This window comes from Tympanuchus pallidicinctus, unplaced genomic scaffold (genome assembly GCF_026119805.1).
Source record: "Tympanuchus pallidicinctus isolate F22 unplaced genomic scaffold, pur_lepc_1.0 scaffold4, whole genome shotgun sequence".
Classification (NCBI taxonomy): domain Eukaryota; kingdom Metazoa; phylum Chordata; class Aves; order Galliformes; family Phasianidae; genus Tympanuchus; species Tympanuchus pallidicinctus.
Window position 1 is genome coordinate 46,786,551 of NW_026294758.1, and position 17,420 is coordinate 46,803,970.

General features: G+C 40.8%; 1 protein-coding gene across 2 annotated transcripts in view; it reads right to left on the reverse strand.

The window, feature by feature from the left end:
* Window positions 1-4: 4 nt before the first annotated feature.
* The window catches only part of RCL1 (RNA terminal phosphate cyclase like 1), a 37,073-nt gene continuing 19,657 nt past the window's right edge, over window positions 5-17,420 (reverse strand). The window contains exons 7-10 of one of the 2 annotated variants that reach the window (XR_008210471.1): window positions 15,092-15,248; window positions 9,088-9,191; window positions 4,139-4,399; window positions 5-3,302 (exon numbers count right to left, since the gene is read on the reverse strand). Coding sequence is in view for 1 of the 2 variants with exons in the window: in XM_052700479.1 (XP_052556439.1) it covers window positions 4,249-4,399; window positions 9,088-9,191; window positions 15,092-15,248 (412 nt within the window). In the remaining variant the exon portion in view is untranslated. Of the gene's footprint in view, window positions 3,303-4,089; window positions 4,400-9,087; window positions 9,192-15,091; window positions 15,249-17,420 lie in introns of those variants that run through there. The other variant, XM_052700479.1, reaches the window with a different exon arrangement.

Here is a 17,420-nt window from a genome sequence, read left to right on the forward strand (position 1 = left end):
AGGATTAAGAAACAGTATTTTTATTAACAACATGACAAGCATATTTCCAAACAAACAAATTACGTATTCTAGGCTCTCTTACTGAGTTCTGATTTATCAGAGATGTTTACTCAGAAAGTACATCACATACACAATTTAAGTTACAAAAAACAAGGTGAAAATAGTGGATAAGATACTTGCGTTGTGAATTATGACACAGATTTTTACATTTGATGCTCCAGAACATTTCATAGCAGAAACCTTTTCCCTCAGATACACTCTGAATCTGTAGAGGCATTTCTAAACACAAACACGTATGCAAATATTTAAGGAAACCCTACAAAATCAGGCATCTTCCGAGTGCTGAAACACAAAACAAGCTTTAAGATTTTTTTCTAATCTCTTTTCTACTTAAACTTTGGTAACATAAAAAATAAATAAATCAATATTTTGCATATTTTGACATAGACCCAACTTGCAGATATTCCATAGCAGACAGGAAAAATAGGTCAGGGTACTCATTTTGGTGAATATGTATAGTAATTTCAGGAGAAAGATTACCACCCATACTTACATACATACATACATCTACTGCTACAGATATACTACCAATCATTCTAACAAACCTGTCTTACTGTAATGTCGTAAGTTATCAACTGCAATTACTGCTTGGGCATTGTGATGCTCTAACAGAGTGCATGACTTTACTTCATCACAATTCTGTACAATGATGTCACAGCAAAATCCAACAGACACACTATTCCTTGCAGGACTGTCTTTTTTCCTTTCCATCTTTCAGGTTTACTAGGACCTAAACAGTAACTATAGAAGATGTCCCTTCCCCTTCCCATTCCCCTTTCCCTCCCCCTTACCTTCCCCCTCGCCCTCCTCCTTGCCCTTCCCTTCCCTCCTTTTCTTTTTTGTTTATGGTTGCTTTGACACAGTAGTAGTCTTATTCTGTATTCCCTGGTTTCCAGACTAAGTAGAAATGATAGAATCATAGGGGTTGGGAAGGGACCTCTGGAGATCACTGAGTGCAACTCTCCTGCTAAAACACTGTTCCCTGCAATAGGTTGCACAGGAAAGCTTCCAGGAGTGTCTTAAGTATCTCCAGAGGGGACTCCACAGATTCTTTGGACAGCTTGTTCCAGTGCTATGTTACCCTTCACAGTAAGTCTTCCATCCTTTTCTGCAGGCTGAACAGTCCTGAGTCTCTCAGTTTTCCCTCCTAAGAGAGATGCTCCAGGCTACAACTCATCTTTGTAACCCTCTCCTGAATTCTCTCTAGAAATTCCCTACCTGGACATAGTATTCCAGATGTTGCCACACCAGGACAGAGAATAAAAAGGGGAGGATCACCTCCCTTGACCTGCTGATGATACACTTCTTAATGCACACAAATGCATTATCAGACATGCAAAACGAATGTGCGGAGATGGTCATACAATATCAAAGACAGAGCAAGAAGATTATATGTAAAATTATGCCTTCTGAAGGTTGGTACTTTTCCTTATTGCCTTTTTCCCTCCTGCTGCTGCCTCAAGGGCATGACTGAAAAACTGGGAAGTGAACGTCAAAGCTTGCAAACAGCAGAAATACGTCTCAGTGGCTTGAAACAAAATCCATTAGACTCTTAATATCACCTGTGAGGTAAGGGAAGAAGAAAGAGAGTATCTGTGCTCCAGCAGTAACATAATCACAGTTTTGAAAATATTACCCAGGATAGTCATGTACCTACTGTTTTGGCCTTGCAACTCACTGTGTGCTTTCCCAGACATTTACTGCACTGGCTTCCAGCCACACACCTTCAAAAGTGCACTGGCTGGGACTGAAGCAATTTCACCTTCAGCATAATCTCTGCCACTCCAGAATCTGTTCTACAGCAACTTACCATGAATTTTCTCATGTAAACACAGAAGATACAGAAAAGTTACCATCCATCTCAGAAACCAAACAGCATTTAACAATACATATCACAAAAATGGAATTGGATACCATGTAAAAATCACATTTTTCAAATAGTTTTTGCATCAGACAGCAGTAGCCTTTCCTGTTAGACAAGTTGAAAGAAAAAGATTCTCCACATAATGACTTGCTCTAATACTTTTCTGTCAAAACATTTCTCTGAGCTTCTTCACCTTGTCCTGTGCAGTTAAAATGCATGTTACAAAATACTTCTATTAACTAGTTCCTTCCCACAGCTATATTCCCTATGGTCCATCCTTATGGTATTCTGCAAGCAGAAAATTTTCCAATCACAGCTGAAGAAGTATCATCAGAATAGTTTATCTAAAAGCACAAACTGGATTGACGAATAGCTCAAGGAGTACAAAATTGTTCTGATACAGATGATCAAGTTCAAGTCCCAAGGTTTTTAAACCTACCACAATGGACTGAGATTAAAAATGTATCTCCTCGTAATATCCTTTCCACAAAGTCTGTGTTGATAAAGAACATGAATGGTCTCTTTGTTAGAAATCAATTTTCTGTAAAATTGACCTGTCCCACTGCCCCATTGCATATGGGATCAGTCCAAAACAGATGGGAATAGTCAAAACAGGTGTTAATCACCATTCTGCCTGTAAACAAACAGACCTTATCTATAGTATACTTATATCGTAACTATTTTTCACACAACATAAAGATCAAATAATTTTTAAGGAAGCTCTTAGCTAAACTTCTTTTGGAATTGTTCCTGTTTCTCCAGAGACTGGCTGTTCTGGAAGACTTCTTCCCGTTATACACGTGTTTTTCTGTGTAAAGCAACCAGCAACTCTGAGTCATAGCTAGCAGTCTGTTGTGAAGCTATGCAATCTAGTTGTTTTCTCTCAGCAGGGCTGAGGTTTAGCAGCCTAACTTCAACACTGAGGTTTAGTTAAGCATGGGTAATTTTATGACATAATTACTTTACTGCTAAGAGTACCTGGGCTCTTAGCAGTACTGCTACCTGGGTAACACGTCGCCATTTCTAAGCTTGGTACAATGAACATTTGGAAATGCTGTCACAATTTCAAAAGCTAAGAGCTTTCAAAGTTTAACTGGAATACAGCTTTTTGCTTTTGAAGCTGTGACAGTACTTCCTAATGTATATTTAGATTTATTTCAGAAATCTGAGCTGTGCTGTAAAATTTTACCTTTAATTAACATAGGCTTTAAACATTCATTCCGGTAACTACTCATCTCACCTTTGTACATCTCATTTTTTGGATCAGTGGGTCCCCATATTTAGCATAACTTTTATCTGGAGAGTTTCCAGCTTTCTATTCTGCAGGTAACAGTGGGAAGCAAGGCAAGAAATTATTCTTTGCCCAGAGACTTTTTTTCTGCAATAATTTGAAAAATAAAAAATAGTTGAAGAACATTAATTAGCTTTTTCCTGAATTACTTGGGATTTGCTGCAAAAAAGTTTTGGAAGGTACTAAGTGGTAAAAATGGCCCAACCTCCAACACTTCTCTAAACTGTTCTTTCCACATAACACTTCAAAATAGCCACTTATCATTTGAAGTGCCATCTTACAGGTCTGAGAAAATCTTCATTGGTTTCTGAAGAGGAAGAAAACCTTGTTCAGGACAAAGTATTTTCAAAATATGCTTAGATAGGTTGTAAAAAAAGAAAGGCATACAGTACAAAAATGATGTGTGGCCTCCAGTAGTTCATAAAGCACTGTTCAAATATATTATATTAAAAAAAATATATATATCAAAGTTTTTGTTCAGTTCAATGAAAACTTTTCGTATTATAGAGGTCATACCCACTTCAGTGGCACTGGATAGAATTTTTAAGATCATTGTAGCACAGTCACTGGTACTTGCTCTATAAGAATATCACCTTCTAACACAGTTTTGTTTTATTCCACACTGAGTATAATATGAAATCAAGCATAAACCTCTTTCCTTCTGTAAAGAGCTCAGTATTAACTTCATCAGGTTTGCACTGAATCTATCAAAAACTTTTTATTGGGTAAGAATTTACATTCTGATAGGAACTTCCAGCACCTGTCAATCCAAAAAGTGGTCATCCACTATAATCCCTCTTTTAAAATGATGCAGGTGCACAAAATGTGTCATCTCATGCACAGCAGTAATGCATCTTCAAAAAGAACACAGGTCTAAACAGCCTGAAATAATTTTATTGTTTACATGAAGTAAGGTTGAGTACCTCTGCACTGGTTTTCCTGGTGCCAGAATAAGTACAGGGGAAGACACTTTTTATCAAATTTTTGCAATGTTTTCTGATATCTCATTTTGGAAAGTTTGCAGATAAGCTTCTTATCTTATTGCTTTACTAAGGTTGGAAAATCCAGTGCCAACACATGTCATTAAGACTTTCTCCCCGCCCTTGCATTCTTCTTCAGGGGACTTCATTTCAATTTTAAACATGATCTGGAAGAAGCTTCTCAGGTGTCGCAGAAACTCAATTCTGAGGAAGAGAAAACAACAGAATTTAAGAAACAAAACAAAAAGCACAACAGCAGTAACTACTAATGTCAATTCCAATGAGCACAATAAGCATAAGAATATTGCTCTGTACAGAGAAACAAGCCCACAGGCTCCAAAATTTTTTCTCACTTGCACTGCTGCTAGTGACCCCTACTGAAAACACCATGTACTCTGTATAGGAGAGTATAGTAATCTGTATAGTAATCTGCAGAGAGGGACAGAATGCCTGGTAACAGCAAGACAAAATGCCTGGTAACAGCAAGACAAAAAAGACAAAATAAGGAAAGAAAACGAGGAGAGAAAGAACAGGCGTACACAGGCAAGGTCACTTAGTCACAACACTGACTGTACATTAGGGTCCTAAGAACACCGTACCGACCTGCAGTAAAATATCTCTCCCAAAGTTTAAAGCAGAAACAAAAAATTAAATAGAGATAGCTAAGAGTTTGGCCTTGGGGACATACTTTTAGGCTTCATAGTGAGGTGACTGATGCTCTGTGCCTGTTGATGTTCAAGAGGCGTTTGGATAATGCCCTTTCACTTTTGGTTTGCCCTGAAGTGATCAGGCAGTTGGACTGACAATCTCTGTGAGTCCCTTCCAACTGAACTAATCTATCCTATTTTCTCCTGATTTTCAAGAGCAGGAAGCAATTTCCTGTAATTTCAGAATGAGAGGCATGAAGAGACTAAGTAGGCACAGTTCAGATTTTTTTCTGTCAGAGCAGAGTCTGACAGAAAAAAAATATCAACACTCCTAAGAAAAAAAAAATACAACAAAACAAAACCTAACTGAACCAAACAAAATAAAAATCCAAGAAAACACTCTGACTTTAGACTAAGATTAGCCTTTGAAGAAAAAGAATGTGCACATCCAGTCCACACATCTATATAGTTGGCAAACTGCAAAAAGCTTCTGCTTTACATGCTAACAGCATAATCACAAGCTGATCACTTACATCATGACATCAGATCAAGAAAAAGTACCCACAAAATGGGAAGCAGGAGACCAAGGGCAGAGGACAGTCCCCAGAGCAACATCACACAGCTCCTGGCACCTTCTATACATAGAAATCCAGGAGCCTCTAAACACAGAGCACAGTAGGTGCTGCAGAATCAGGAACTGTGTTACCCACTTGAGTTCTACTCTTGCACATAGATGTATGTGCGGGAGAAGAGAGAAACAGCAGGAGCCAGGCAAACAGAGGCTAGTGTCACTGACACTGGTCTGTGCTTGGTGATTTGCTGCTGAAGCAATCAGCTGAATACCTCTGTAGGGTGAATGTGGGCAGGTGGATCCCCCTGCTATGTACAAGTTCTCACTCCATCCTGCTGGGCTAGTGACCAGCTTTCACATAAGCACTAGCTCTCACATCTCCTGAATGTGTTAACAGTTTTAAGGAATAAATGAAAACTGCCTTTTCTTCCATGCCTCCTCAACTCCAAAGGGAGGCTGTAAGTAGGCAAATGGGCATACACTGGCAAAAATGCGTCAGCAAAGCTGACAGGCAACAAGCTCTGTATCAGCCTCCTCGCTAGCTGGGCCCATTCCCAGAGCTCTGGCAGTGTGACAAGCAAACAGACAAGCCCAAAACAGCAGGAACACAGAACTGAACAGCAAGGATACAGAATAAACTGCATAAGTGCCAAGGGCAGCACAGAAGCGGAGGACCTCTCTTCCTACGTTTATAGACTATTGTTGCTCTGCCTCTTACTTCTGGATAGAGTGAAAAAGCAAAAGCCCCCGGGTAAATAAAATAGGCTTAAAGGAATGGGAGAGGGGGAGGCTGCATGGAGATCAGACAGGAGAATTTGTAAGCAGTGGGAAACATGAGGAAAAACAGGAGAAAAAGAGGGGGAAGAAACAGATGACAAAATGAAGCAGAAAGTAGGCTGCTATTAGCTTGAGGCTGATAAAGGTGTGGGCAGGTCTACATCCTGAATAATAGGCAGCTGCATCAAACACACATGAGCCAAATGGAGGAGTGACAGAGGGAGTGAGCAGTATAGCAGTTTTATCTTGTTGGAGTCTTTATTCTGTTAAGCTGAAGGACAGTTAACAGAACCATACCGGAGATCTTCCTCAGTGCCAGACTCCTTGGAATTAACAACCACCGTACTACAATTACATATATATAGAAAAGTAAGCTTGCAGAAGTGCTCTCTTATCCCAGAAGCCTACTGAGCAGCATAATCACTTCATGTGTTCTAGCTTGCTGTCAGGGCACAGTGACCAGCTCGTTAATCACCACTTGAGAAGACCTGGCTGCCAACAAGGCCTGCTTTGTTCCTTTACCACAAACACATAGCAGCGCATGTGAGAGCTCACACATGGCACACATCAGCGACACGACACGAGAGTGTCAGAGCAGACCCTGCAGGGCCTGGCCTGAGGCCTCTGCTCTCTTGGAGCGTCTGGTCCCAGCCAATGGAGAGGGAGGGGGCAGGAGGGAGTAGAGGAGACCCCAGCCCGCCCCGAGGAGGGCGACAAAAAAGTGAAACAGCACGGGTTGCAGCCGCCCCTTCCCCTCTAGCTGACGCTTGCAGAGCGCTGTGCAGGCAGCTCTGGGTCAGCTCAACGCGGTGGTGGGCAGCGCTCGCGAGCAGACCTAGCCCAGCCGAGGGGCCACAGCGGGAGGTGGCTGTCACCTGTTTGCTGCCAGGTGAGCCCTCCCTTGGGCCGCGGCTGCTTTTCTTCCTCCCTGTCTCACTGCCTGTGCCCAGCTGTCTGGTTTTTCCACGCTAGTTTGGTGCCCTGCACACCACAGCTTGCGAGCAGTTCTCAGATGCAGTTTGTGGGGACTTTCATGCTGAAGCACATGTGCCTTTTTCCTCCCTGAGGCTTTACAAGCTGGCAGCAGTGCTTTCCCATTGCTGTCCTCTGTGTGCACCCTGGTCTACACACATTCATCTGCATGCAGACCAGACCAAACTGCAAAGCCCTCATTTCTTGCCAGATTTAAGATTTGTTACCATGTACCCTTGGTGAGATAGCAACACCATGAGCACTCAGAATTATGAGCAGCTCAACAGACAAGCACTGTGAAATCTGCAATATAATGCAAGAGGCTGGTGATCCTCCCCTGGGCAGCCCTGTTCCTAGCATAGCTTCCACATTAGCAATGGCTCTGAGGGAAATACACAAACGTGGAAGATATCTCCTTGTTCTGGTGGGTGTATTCCAGAGCGTCATATCCCCCTAACAGAGTTTTAATTCACCAGCTGAACTGTCACATTTAGGCTACGTTGTGCTAGACAGGGAACTCAACTATATATGTCTTACAAATAGCTTTGGAACCTGCAAGGTTTAAGTGTTAAATGCCGAGCCATCATAGCTCTGACAAAGGGAAGAAGAGATTAGGACGACAGCAGCATAATTCAATTCAAAAACTTGTGCATTTGATGAGCTGCTTGAGGGCCAGGTTTCCCAACCCTTTACCAGCTGCCTTAGTGAGGGCATGAGGGTGCTCCAGAGTTGCATCATTTCTTGTGGCACATGATGCTCCAGAATGTCTGCTGCTGACCTTCATCTCTGCCATGCACTCCTAGCCTGGCGGAAGTGACAATCCACCCATTTGAAATCAGTCTGCTCACAAAATAAAGTGGTGTGCTCACACAACTTGTATCAAGGAGAAAAAAAAAAGGCTGAATGATGCAAGTCATCACTCTGTTTCACATGCTTAATTATGTACTCTTTTAATGCCTTTCACTTGGATACTTACTTCACACAGGATTACTTCACTCCTGTGCAAAAGGAGGCTTACCTGCTCCCTCGCCCCCTCCCCAAAAAAATCTGATGAATGTTGTTACCCAGGTCTAAGAGACTGGGTATTTAAATTGAAGTTAGGCAATTTCTAGATCTCATGTGATGGCACCACCATTCTTCAGTTATCACAGTACTGTACCTTTCACGTATACAGCACCGGTACCATGATAACCGAAAAAGGACAGTTCATAGTCTTATTGTTTGATGCCATTGTCAAATAAGCTACCTTTCTCTCATCTTGCTTAATGGAAAACTGCCCAGTTTCTATGAATAGCTATGACCAAGTCAGTCTTCTAGAATAAACGAAATTTTTGGTATTGGATGTCTCTTACCTACCCCGTCTTTCAACTAACTGTGAGAAATTTATTCCTCCGAATCATTACTAGCGACAGACAAATCTTTAATAAAATTCAAGATTAAAGGGCATCACAGAAGTCCACTACCTGACAGGACTAATGCTTTAGGGCTGCACATAGCTCCAGAAATTGAACTCTTGAGCTGTCTCCTTGAGACAGTTACAGCTTTAGCATTTGGCAAGCCATTCAAAACAGGCCATTTAATGTTCCAGCTACAGAGAAATCACTAGGAAAACAAGGTAGTGTATGCTAGGCAACAAAAGGTAACTGATGTACACATACAAGACCAAGAATCCACAATAAACTTCATCTCTGGAATTTTAATTGCTTCAGAATCAGGAAGAATACAAAACGGTAAGGAAATAACATTTTAATCTGTGTTTACACTGGGTAACTTACACTGCCTGTCTCATTTTAAGACAAATACAAGTTGTTCTACTCACAGCCACAGACAACATCTTTCATACAGAAAAAACAGCTGTGTGATATAGAACTAAAAAAGACTAAGTAAATACAATGAGAAAAAAATGAAAATAAAAAACAACTTACGTGTATGGAGACAGGGGTCCTAACAGGACTTTGGAAACATCTTGTTGTCCAAGGGTCATGAGCAGCAGAGCAAGGCTCTGGTTTGTTGAATCAACACAACCTCCCTGTAAACCAAAATGTTTTAATAATTAATCTCTATACAAACCAGAAATTGAGATGGAAGGAGAGAGTAACAGAAAGGAAAAATATACTCAAAACGTTGAATTACCGCTCTCAGTTTTCAAGGGTTGAAAATATAAAAATCTAGATTTTGTAACAATAACAAATTCATTTCACCTGTCAGGCTGGGAAAGAAATATAGCTAAACCAAAACCCAGCAACAATGGCAAAACAAAGAACTCTCTCATCTCTCCCTGTTCTGTTCAAGCATTACAAAACTGAAGCAGGTTTCTGAACTTTAGTAGACAACTTTTAAGCAAAAGGATGACATGAACTTCTGCATTTCACTTGTTGCAGATCCAAAGCCTCAATGCAGTCTGTGAATACTGTCTTACTGAATTAAAACTAATCCTAAGCCCACTGAACATGTTGTCTGGAGAAAGCAAAACTACAGAGACTGCTAACTGGCAGTCAGCTTTGTGAGCAAAGCACAAACTTAATTTTTTAAGAAATATAACTATTCAAAAAAGGAAATTATTTTGAATTTGGAATTCCAAATAAATTTTGGAATTGACTAAGAAAACACAATGATGTGACAACTTGAACACAGTAAAAAGGCAGAAAAAAGGACTATTCCAGTGAGAGATGCTGATAGCAATTTTCAAGATGGTTTTACTTCAGTATGACAAGTCTCACTGTTCTTTGAAAATAAAATTCAACACTTTGAATCACACAGTTGTTGATATAAAAAAGGGTTGTAAAAGTCCTTTAAGATCTTTCTTATCTCTCAGCTAAACCTCTACTGTTGCAACTTAAGGATGTTCCCTTATGTTCTAGTAGTTGTCACTTAAGAAAAGAGACGAGCACCAACTTCACAGCAGCCTTCTCTCAGATAGCTGCAGAGTGATAAAGTCCCTCCAGCTTCTTCATATCCAAACTCAACAACCCCAGTTTTGTCAGCCGTTCCTCGTATGTCTTGTTTTCTAGTCCCTGCACCAGCTTAGTTACCTTTCTCTGAACGCATTCCAATGACTTGACATCCTTCTTTTAATGAGGGACCCAAAACCAAACAATGAACTAACGGCTCAGTCTCCCCTGTGCTGTGTACAAGGGAACACTCACCTCACAGAATGCCCTGGGTTGGAAGGGATCTTCAAGATCCAACCTTGCAGAGGACAGGGCTGCCACTCATTAGATCAGATTGCCCAGGGCCCCACACAGCCTGGCCTTGAATGCCTTTAGGAATGGGGCATCCACAGCTTCTCTGGGCAGCTTGTATCAATGCCTCTCCACCCTCTGAGTGAAGAATCTCCTAACACCTAATCTAAATCTCTCCTCTTTCATTTTAAAGACATTCCCCCCCTTTGTCTATCACGATCAGACTGCAGGCCAGACTGCCATTGGCCTTCTTAACTTTCAGCAGTGTACACTGCTGGCTCATATTTTTCTCTGCAGGCAGACAGCTCTGGTGCAGTTGCATTCCACACTAAAGCAAGGAACTGACTGTGCCTATTCAGGACAACTGAATTCCTGTCAGGGAGAAGCTGCCAGACACAACTGCCTCCCATGTAGCCATGTAGCAGCAGCTGTGGGGGCAGGGCCAAGAGCAGCAGCATCATACCCTGAAATTAGAAAAGCAGCCTGCAGGGAGCACAGCTCCCAGGAGTGCTGAAAGCAGTGGGCAAACAGAGCATGGTGCAGCAGTTAACACAGGCAGGGCAGACTACTCCTCCCCAGTCAGGGGATTGGCTCGCCTATCAGCTGCCTCTCAGACAACAAATCTTGCGCCACTACACAGAAAGCTCCTGCCTAAGAGAATGCGGCTACCCAGACTGAGTGCCTGCCCAGAAAATATGTCTGTTCTGGTCTCTGGTTGCAGGGAGCGCCTGAGCCTGCTGCTGCACCCGCAGGGTGGCAAAGATACCACCTGTGTGAGGCGTGAGCCTATGGGTGATCTGCTCAGCATAGGGGCAGAAGCCCAAGGAGGAGGTGGAGAGATTGAAGAGCATCAGGGAGCGTAAACAGGATACAGACTCCCTAGTCCAGTTCACCCCTCTGATTATTACTCCTTACTGATAGTTCAGGCTGGCAACAATGAAGTCACTGAGAGCCTGAGAGCTGTCAAAAGTGACTTCAGGGGGGAGAGGCAGTTTAGTAGACAGAGTAGGAGTAGAGGTGGTGTCTTCCTGTATGCCGTCAGCGGCAAGGAGGAAACCAGGAAAGGACCAGGAAAATCCACCTGATAAATACATGGCTGAGAGGTTGGTAACACCACAGGAATTTTGGCTTTTTTGACCATGAGGCGGTTTACTCTGTACCTGACCTGATGGCTCCTGATGATGTCCACCTAGGTCACGAGGAAAAGAATTCTGTCCCAAGGTCTGGCTGTGCTCATGGACAGGGCTTTTAATGTGATTTGAAGAGAGAAAGGGGTAATGGCGAAGAAAGAGGTAGACCAACATTTTACACAGTCTGATAGCGATAGGACAAGGTAGAATGGCTTTAACTGTAAGAGGCTAGATTTAGGTTAGATGTTAGGAAGAAATGTTTTACTTAAGAAGATGTTGAGGCACTGGAAGAGGCTGTCCAGAGAGGCTGTGGATGCTCTGTCTCTGGTGGTGTTCAAGATAGGTTGGATGGGATCCTTAGCAGCCTGGTCTATTGGTTGGCAAACCTGTCAGGGCAGTTGAAACTGGATGACCTTTTAAGTTCCCTTGTACCTATGCCATTTTATGATTCCGTGTTCAGTTGGCTGCCAACCTCTAGGTTCTCTTCTATTGCTTTCATAGTCTCCATTGCTGCAACGAGTTAGCCATCCCTACTATTATGCATTAGCAATGCATCGCCACATGACCATTCCCATGTAAGCAATTATCACACAGGGAAATTAAGTGATTTTCTTGTAATCTAATGCTGACAGAACAGTAACATGTCAAATGAAACAGATATAACAAATACCACAAATGAAACAAATAACAAATACCACTCCTAATGAGGCCATCTTTTAGCTCTCAATCTGCTGTTTACTTGAGTTCAAAAAAAAACAAACAAAAAAACCCCCCAAAACAACAAACCCAAAGCAAAAACACTACCACTAGAAATGGGATAGACAAAGTCAGAATCGAAGTACTGACCTTATTCCAAAACTGCTGGCACTCATTACAAACCTAGGATGCAGCTACTAGCTCGTTAATTCAGTTTATGGCAGGTTCTCCATTATTGTTGGAGACAACAGAATCAGATCCAAGATATAATTAGAGACATATACATAAATGCAGAAATGCTGCAGCATAAGTATCACTGTCTACATGCAGAAGCACAAACAACTGAATCATTGATAGAAGTGTGTTTGAGGAGGATTATTCTTCCAAGCTTATAGTACTGGTAACACTATAAGATAAGGTTGTTTTTTTTCTCTTACACATAAGGTACATACATACATGCTTTAATCAACCCTGAGGTGTATTATTTGTTAGGTGAGGTGCAGAACCATTTTTAGAAAGAAGCTGAGACTTGTCACATCGAAGTATGACTGTCTTGAAAATTAGCATTTAGTTAAACATTTCATTGATATTAGCTCTAGCTGCATAAAACAACAACCTTACCCCTTCTGCCCTCCCAAGCTCCCATAGCAATTCAACCTTTCCTCAAAGAAGAGCTCAGAGTTCAACTGCTTCTACATCTAGCCCTATTTCTCCTGATCACAAGTTATACAGGCATTCAACTGTCTTCTAGCTTTTCCTGGCCTCTCAAGGCAAGAAAGGAGGCCTTCTTTATTGATCTTCTACAATTAAACTTGGGTAAGAAATACACACAGATCTGTAAAGACAATGCTAGCCATTCCATGTTCCTCCTTCAGGTCTGTTGTAATTAGCAATGTGCCACTTACTGTTAGTCAATTGGCTCTGAAATCCTTTCATCTACAAAGGTATATTACAAAAGCAAGAATCATATATGCCCTTTTCAACTTCTTTTTTAATGCTTAGCAAAAGGAGCAATTTAGCACCTCACATAGCAAAGCTCAAATCCTTAGGTTTCCTACATGGTAAAGTTCACATAATAGCAAGCATTAAGCAAGCACATTAAGAGATGCCTCTGAGCCCTTTTAAGCAGGACTGAATTCCAACAGTTTTGTGAGTGATTCTGACAACTAGAATCCTCTGCAGAGAATCATCTTCATTACTACTGGGATGCCCTTTTCTGATAAGCCTTCTAGCCCCCAGAGTGTCTACAGGCAAAGACACAGCTGGAGCAACAGTCTCATTCAGTTCACATGCAATCTAAGCAAAGAAAGGGAGAGCAGTTTTCCCTCAAGCATTCAGAGAGTACCATTGTAAAGAGAATGGGACTTAAGGACTGTCTGTTCACAGCAGCCTGTTCTCCCATGCATTTTCCTCCAACTTCACTGTTTTACCATACGCTATCTATGCAACACAAAGCAAACAAAAGAAATCCCCAAACAGTATCCTAAAACAAGCAAACACAGCACACTTTGCAATGAGTGGGGTCAACACTGGATCAAACTGACTCAAGCTTGGAAAAAAAAAAAGAAAATAGAATAAAATGAATGAGCAATCCCAATTTTTCTAATTCCTGGCTAACACTCTGTTAGAGTGTGTATCATACACAAAGTCATAAGTTCAAGTTATATTTTGAAAATTACAAAATGAACCCCACAATATTGCTTATGACAGGCAGCAGGGATTTCATGAGTACTGAGTAAGATCTAAACAGTCCAGTAGATAAGCAGTACAATAGCCCTTAAAGGATAACAGAAGAGAACTTTTTCACCATGAGATGCTGCAGTGGAGGACAACAAACAGTCCACAAACTGTTCAGCAGTTGTCACTTACTTCTGTAATGGCCCACACAGCATAGAGCCTCCCAGAATGCCAACTGTTCCATAGCAGGGCACAGCTAACCTCATTCACTGAGAATCTAATTTTCAAGGACACTGAAACCTCATGCCCCATCACTTCACTGTGCAAAGACCTGCCTGACCCTGTTTGTGCCTCAAACACCTTTTCCTAATTGACTACACTACCTAAAACAGAATCACACTAATGGCATTTTTAGTACTTTGTAAAGCCCTATCTCTTTATTCTAGTTCAGAGCAATTACATTTTTTTGGGGTATCATTTGTAGATGGCTGCCTCCTAAAAACTATATCTGGTTTGTTGGTACTAACAGCTGCTTACTTTGACATCTATGGCAATACACAACAAAAGCAGATATGTTCTTTGTTGGATCAGAAACTCACTAATTGCTAATTCTGACTGAGTGCCAGGCATCCACTAGAAGTCTTGCCACAGATGAAAACAAACACTGTAATAAAAAAAAAATCATGCTGTGGGAAACTGTGATGCAGATAAGACTCCTAAGCCAATACTATCTTAGTTTCAACAAACCATTCTGTTCCTTATATCACAAACAGACCTCAGCACATTTGAACTTCGTTATTGCTGCAATAAAATGGCCAGCATTGAAACCAGCTGCTTTTTTCCCCCCCTTTCCTTCCTCTTTCTCACATTTTCTCCCACTCACAATACTTCAATTCCACCACTAGCTCAATAGCTCTCTTCTATGGTTAAAAGTGAAAAAAACCACACGAAGCAAACTGAATTCTATTGCAAACAGAAGGCAATGAAAACAAAATTTTTTTCTGCTATGATCCACAGTAAAATAACATGGACACAGGAAATAACATGACAGAGTAAGTCATTATATCATTAAATGAAGCATTTATAAAGCACTCCCACTGGTATCAAGAATGCATTGGCACCATTGGAAGATTTTTCTGCCTGGATCTCAGCCTGAGCGAATCCTGAAATCACCTATTCCTTCAGCAATATATAACTGCCTTCTTCCCTTTCAGCTGTACATGCAAAACACGTTGGCCACTTACCCTGTATATCTCCTCAAGCAACAGCTTAGCACAATTCTGTCCAAGTTCCTCAGGAAGCACAGCTGCTCCCTGGCCCTGAGGGTTTGAGGCTAACTCAGCACTGAGAATAGTGCCATTGATGGTTTCTGCAATAAGGCATATGCCAAAACCTGGAGATCTGAAAGAAAAACACATTGGATATAACAACAAAATTAAATAACAAACCAAGAAGAAATATCAAGGTTGTCCTCAAGTTGCGAAGAGCTCCACTCATTGGACATTATGAGGAATCCGAACTTGCCGACAAAATTCCCATTCTAGACTTTTCATCTGCCTTTGAAAAAACATTAACAGTATCTAAAAGCTAAATCTAGTATCACTAGTCCCAGATAGACTGTGCTGGATATTTCTGGCTCAAACTCTTAAAAAAAAAAAAAAAGAAAAGAAAAAAAAAAGAAAAGAAAGAAAAAGAAAGAAATTAAAGCCAATGCAGAAATAGCATTTTCTATTAAAAACTTTCTATTAAAAAAAAAAAAATCTCATTTACTAATTAATCTTTGAAATTTTCTGAAGTACCTTAAGTTTCTTCTCTGTAAGATTCAAGTATAAAACTAACTTTCTTTAGCGATCCACCTTTTAGCATGGAAGCTTCAATATACAGAAAGAATAGCTACAGTACCAGCGAATTAAAAAAAAAAAAAATTACAATACTTGCATTTCATAGAGACATAGAATCACAGAATTGCTTGGTTTGGAATGGACCTTGTAGCTCATCCAGTTCCAACTAGCAGTGGTGACAGCGGTATGAAAGACAAGTCACATTCTGGATGCCCATGCACAGCTGTCATACCACAAAATAAAATGCACTGATCAAATAAACTGCATAAGCTGGTTAATGGTAGTGACTACGTTGCAAACTACTGCTTTGTAGCTGAGAATCTGCTCTGTCAAATAGTGTTATTGTGCTCTTTGTATCTATTGCAGTTTCCTTGTAAGTAAATAGGAGGCATCACTTTGGAGCAACCTATGCATTTTTCTCAGAGCTTAGCATCCTAAAAAAATGCTTTTATCAGTGTTAAAAAATACTTTTGCTAAAAGAAAGTAACAGTAGTGTACAGCTGAGAAGTCAGAAATTTGTAACTAGAAAAAAAAATAGTGTAAGATCCTTGTATTTTTATGTTCTGGAAGAACACCAACAGCTAGCCGTTCAAAATAAGGTTGACTTTTCTCTACATACAGCATTTCCCACAGTTATGGACTCATACTGCCTCCGATACCCAAACTTTTTTATAAAAAAAACTCCATTCACCCAAAATGGTAAGGAACATCACCAATATCAACAAACCACAAAAACAAAGCCTAAATGCCAGTACAGACAAACTGTCCCAGTGTCAGAAAAGAACAGTTCTGCCAGATGCATTTAAGTAGGAAGGGAATGAACAGATACTGGAGGTTCCCACCCATATTTAACTAGTGGTACTTGCTCAGCAACACAGAAGTTATGCTAAAGATGTTTTTCTCTTCCTCCTTTCCTCTGAAAGAAAGATTTAGACACCAAGAGTCAAAAGACGTTGCTTCTTAGGGGCTATAATTTGGACAGTAATAATAACTATATCCCGTGGCAGATTTGTTAGCCTTCAGTAGCATGTGATATAAACTGCCAAAACAAAATCATCTAGTGTCTTGTGCATGTGCAAACAGTGTTAGGAAACATCTGCAAAGATGAACACTCTGTTGTAAATTCAGAAAATTCAGAAAGTTTTTGTTCAGAGAGACATCACAGATGTCAGAAAATGCTCAAATCTACTTCCTGAAGCTCTGGCACTGTGCGAGGGACGGGGTACAACACCCTACATTCGGAAATCAGGGCTTTGTCTAGCCTGGGCAAATGAGTGCTGAAATAGTCCTCGCTGTTTTAACTCTTCATTGAACAGAGACCGCAATGGAAATTAGATGCATTGCTTTCCTTCCTTATCCTGTCTACACATGTAGAAGCAATAGGAAGCTAGTAAGACAAAAAGCTTTGCCAAAATGGGACTGTGCTGGCACCATACTTATGCTGAATATGGTAGCAAAGCAGCAGTAGAGATTAACATGCACCAGCAGTGTGAAAAGGGGAACTCACCTTTTCTTCCCACGCGATTATTTATTTTTCTACACGGGCTAATCATGGAAGCAGAAAATACACTGGTGCTGCCTTAATTCACCTGAATTTTCCACATTATTGGTAGATATGAAAAAAACAATCACACAACCCAAAACCACAACAACAACAAAAACTTACACCCTCAGAAAAAAAGGTTTCAAAATTTTCATTATTGTTAACTATCTGCACCAACAAGACTTACTA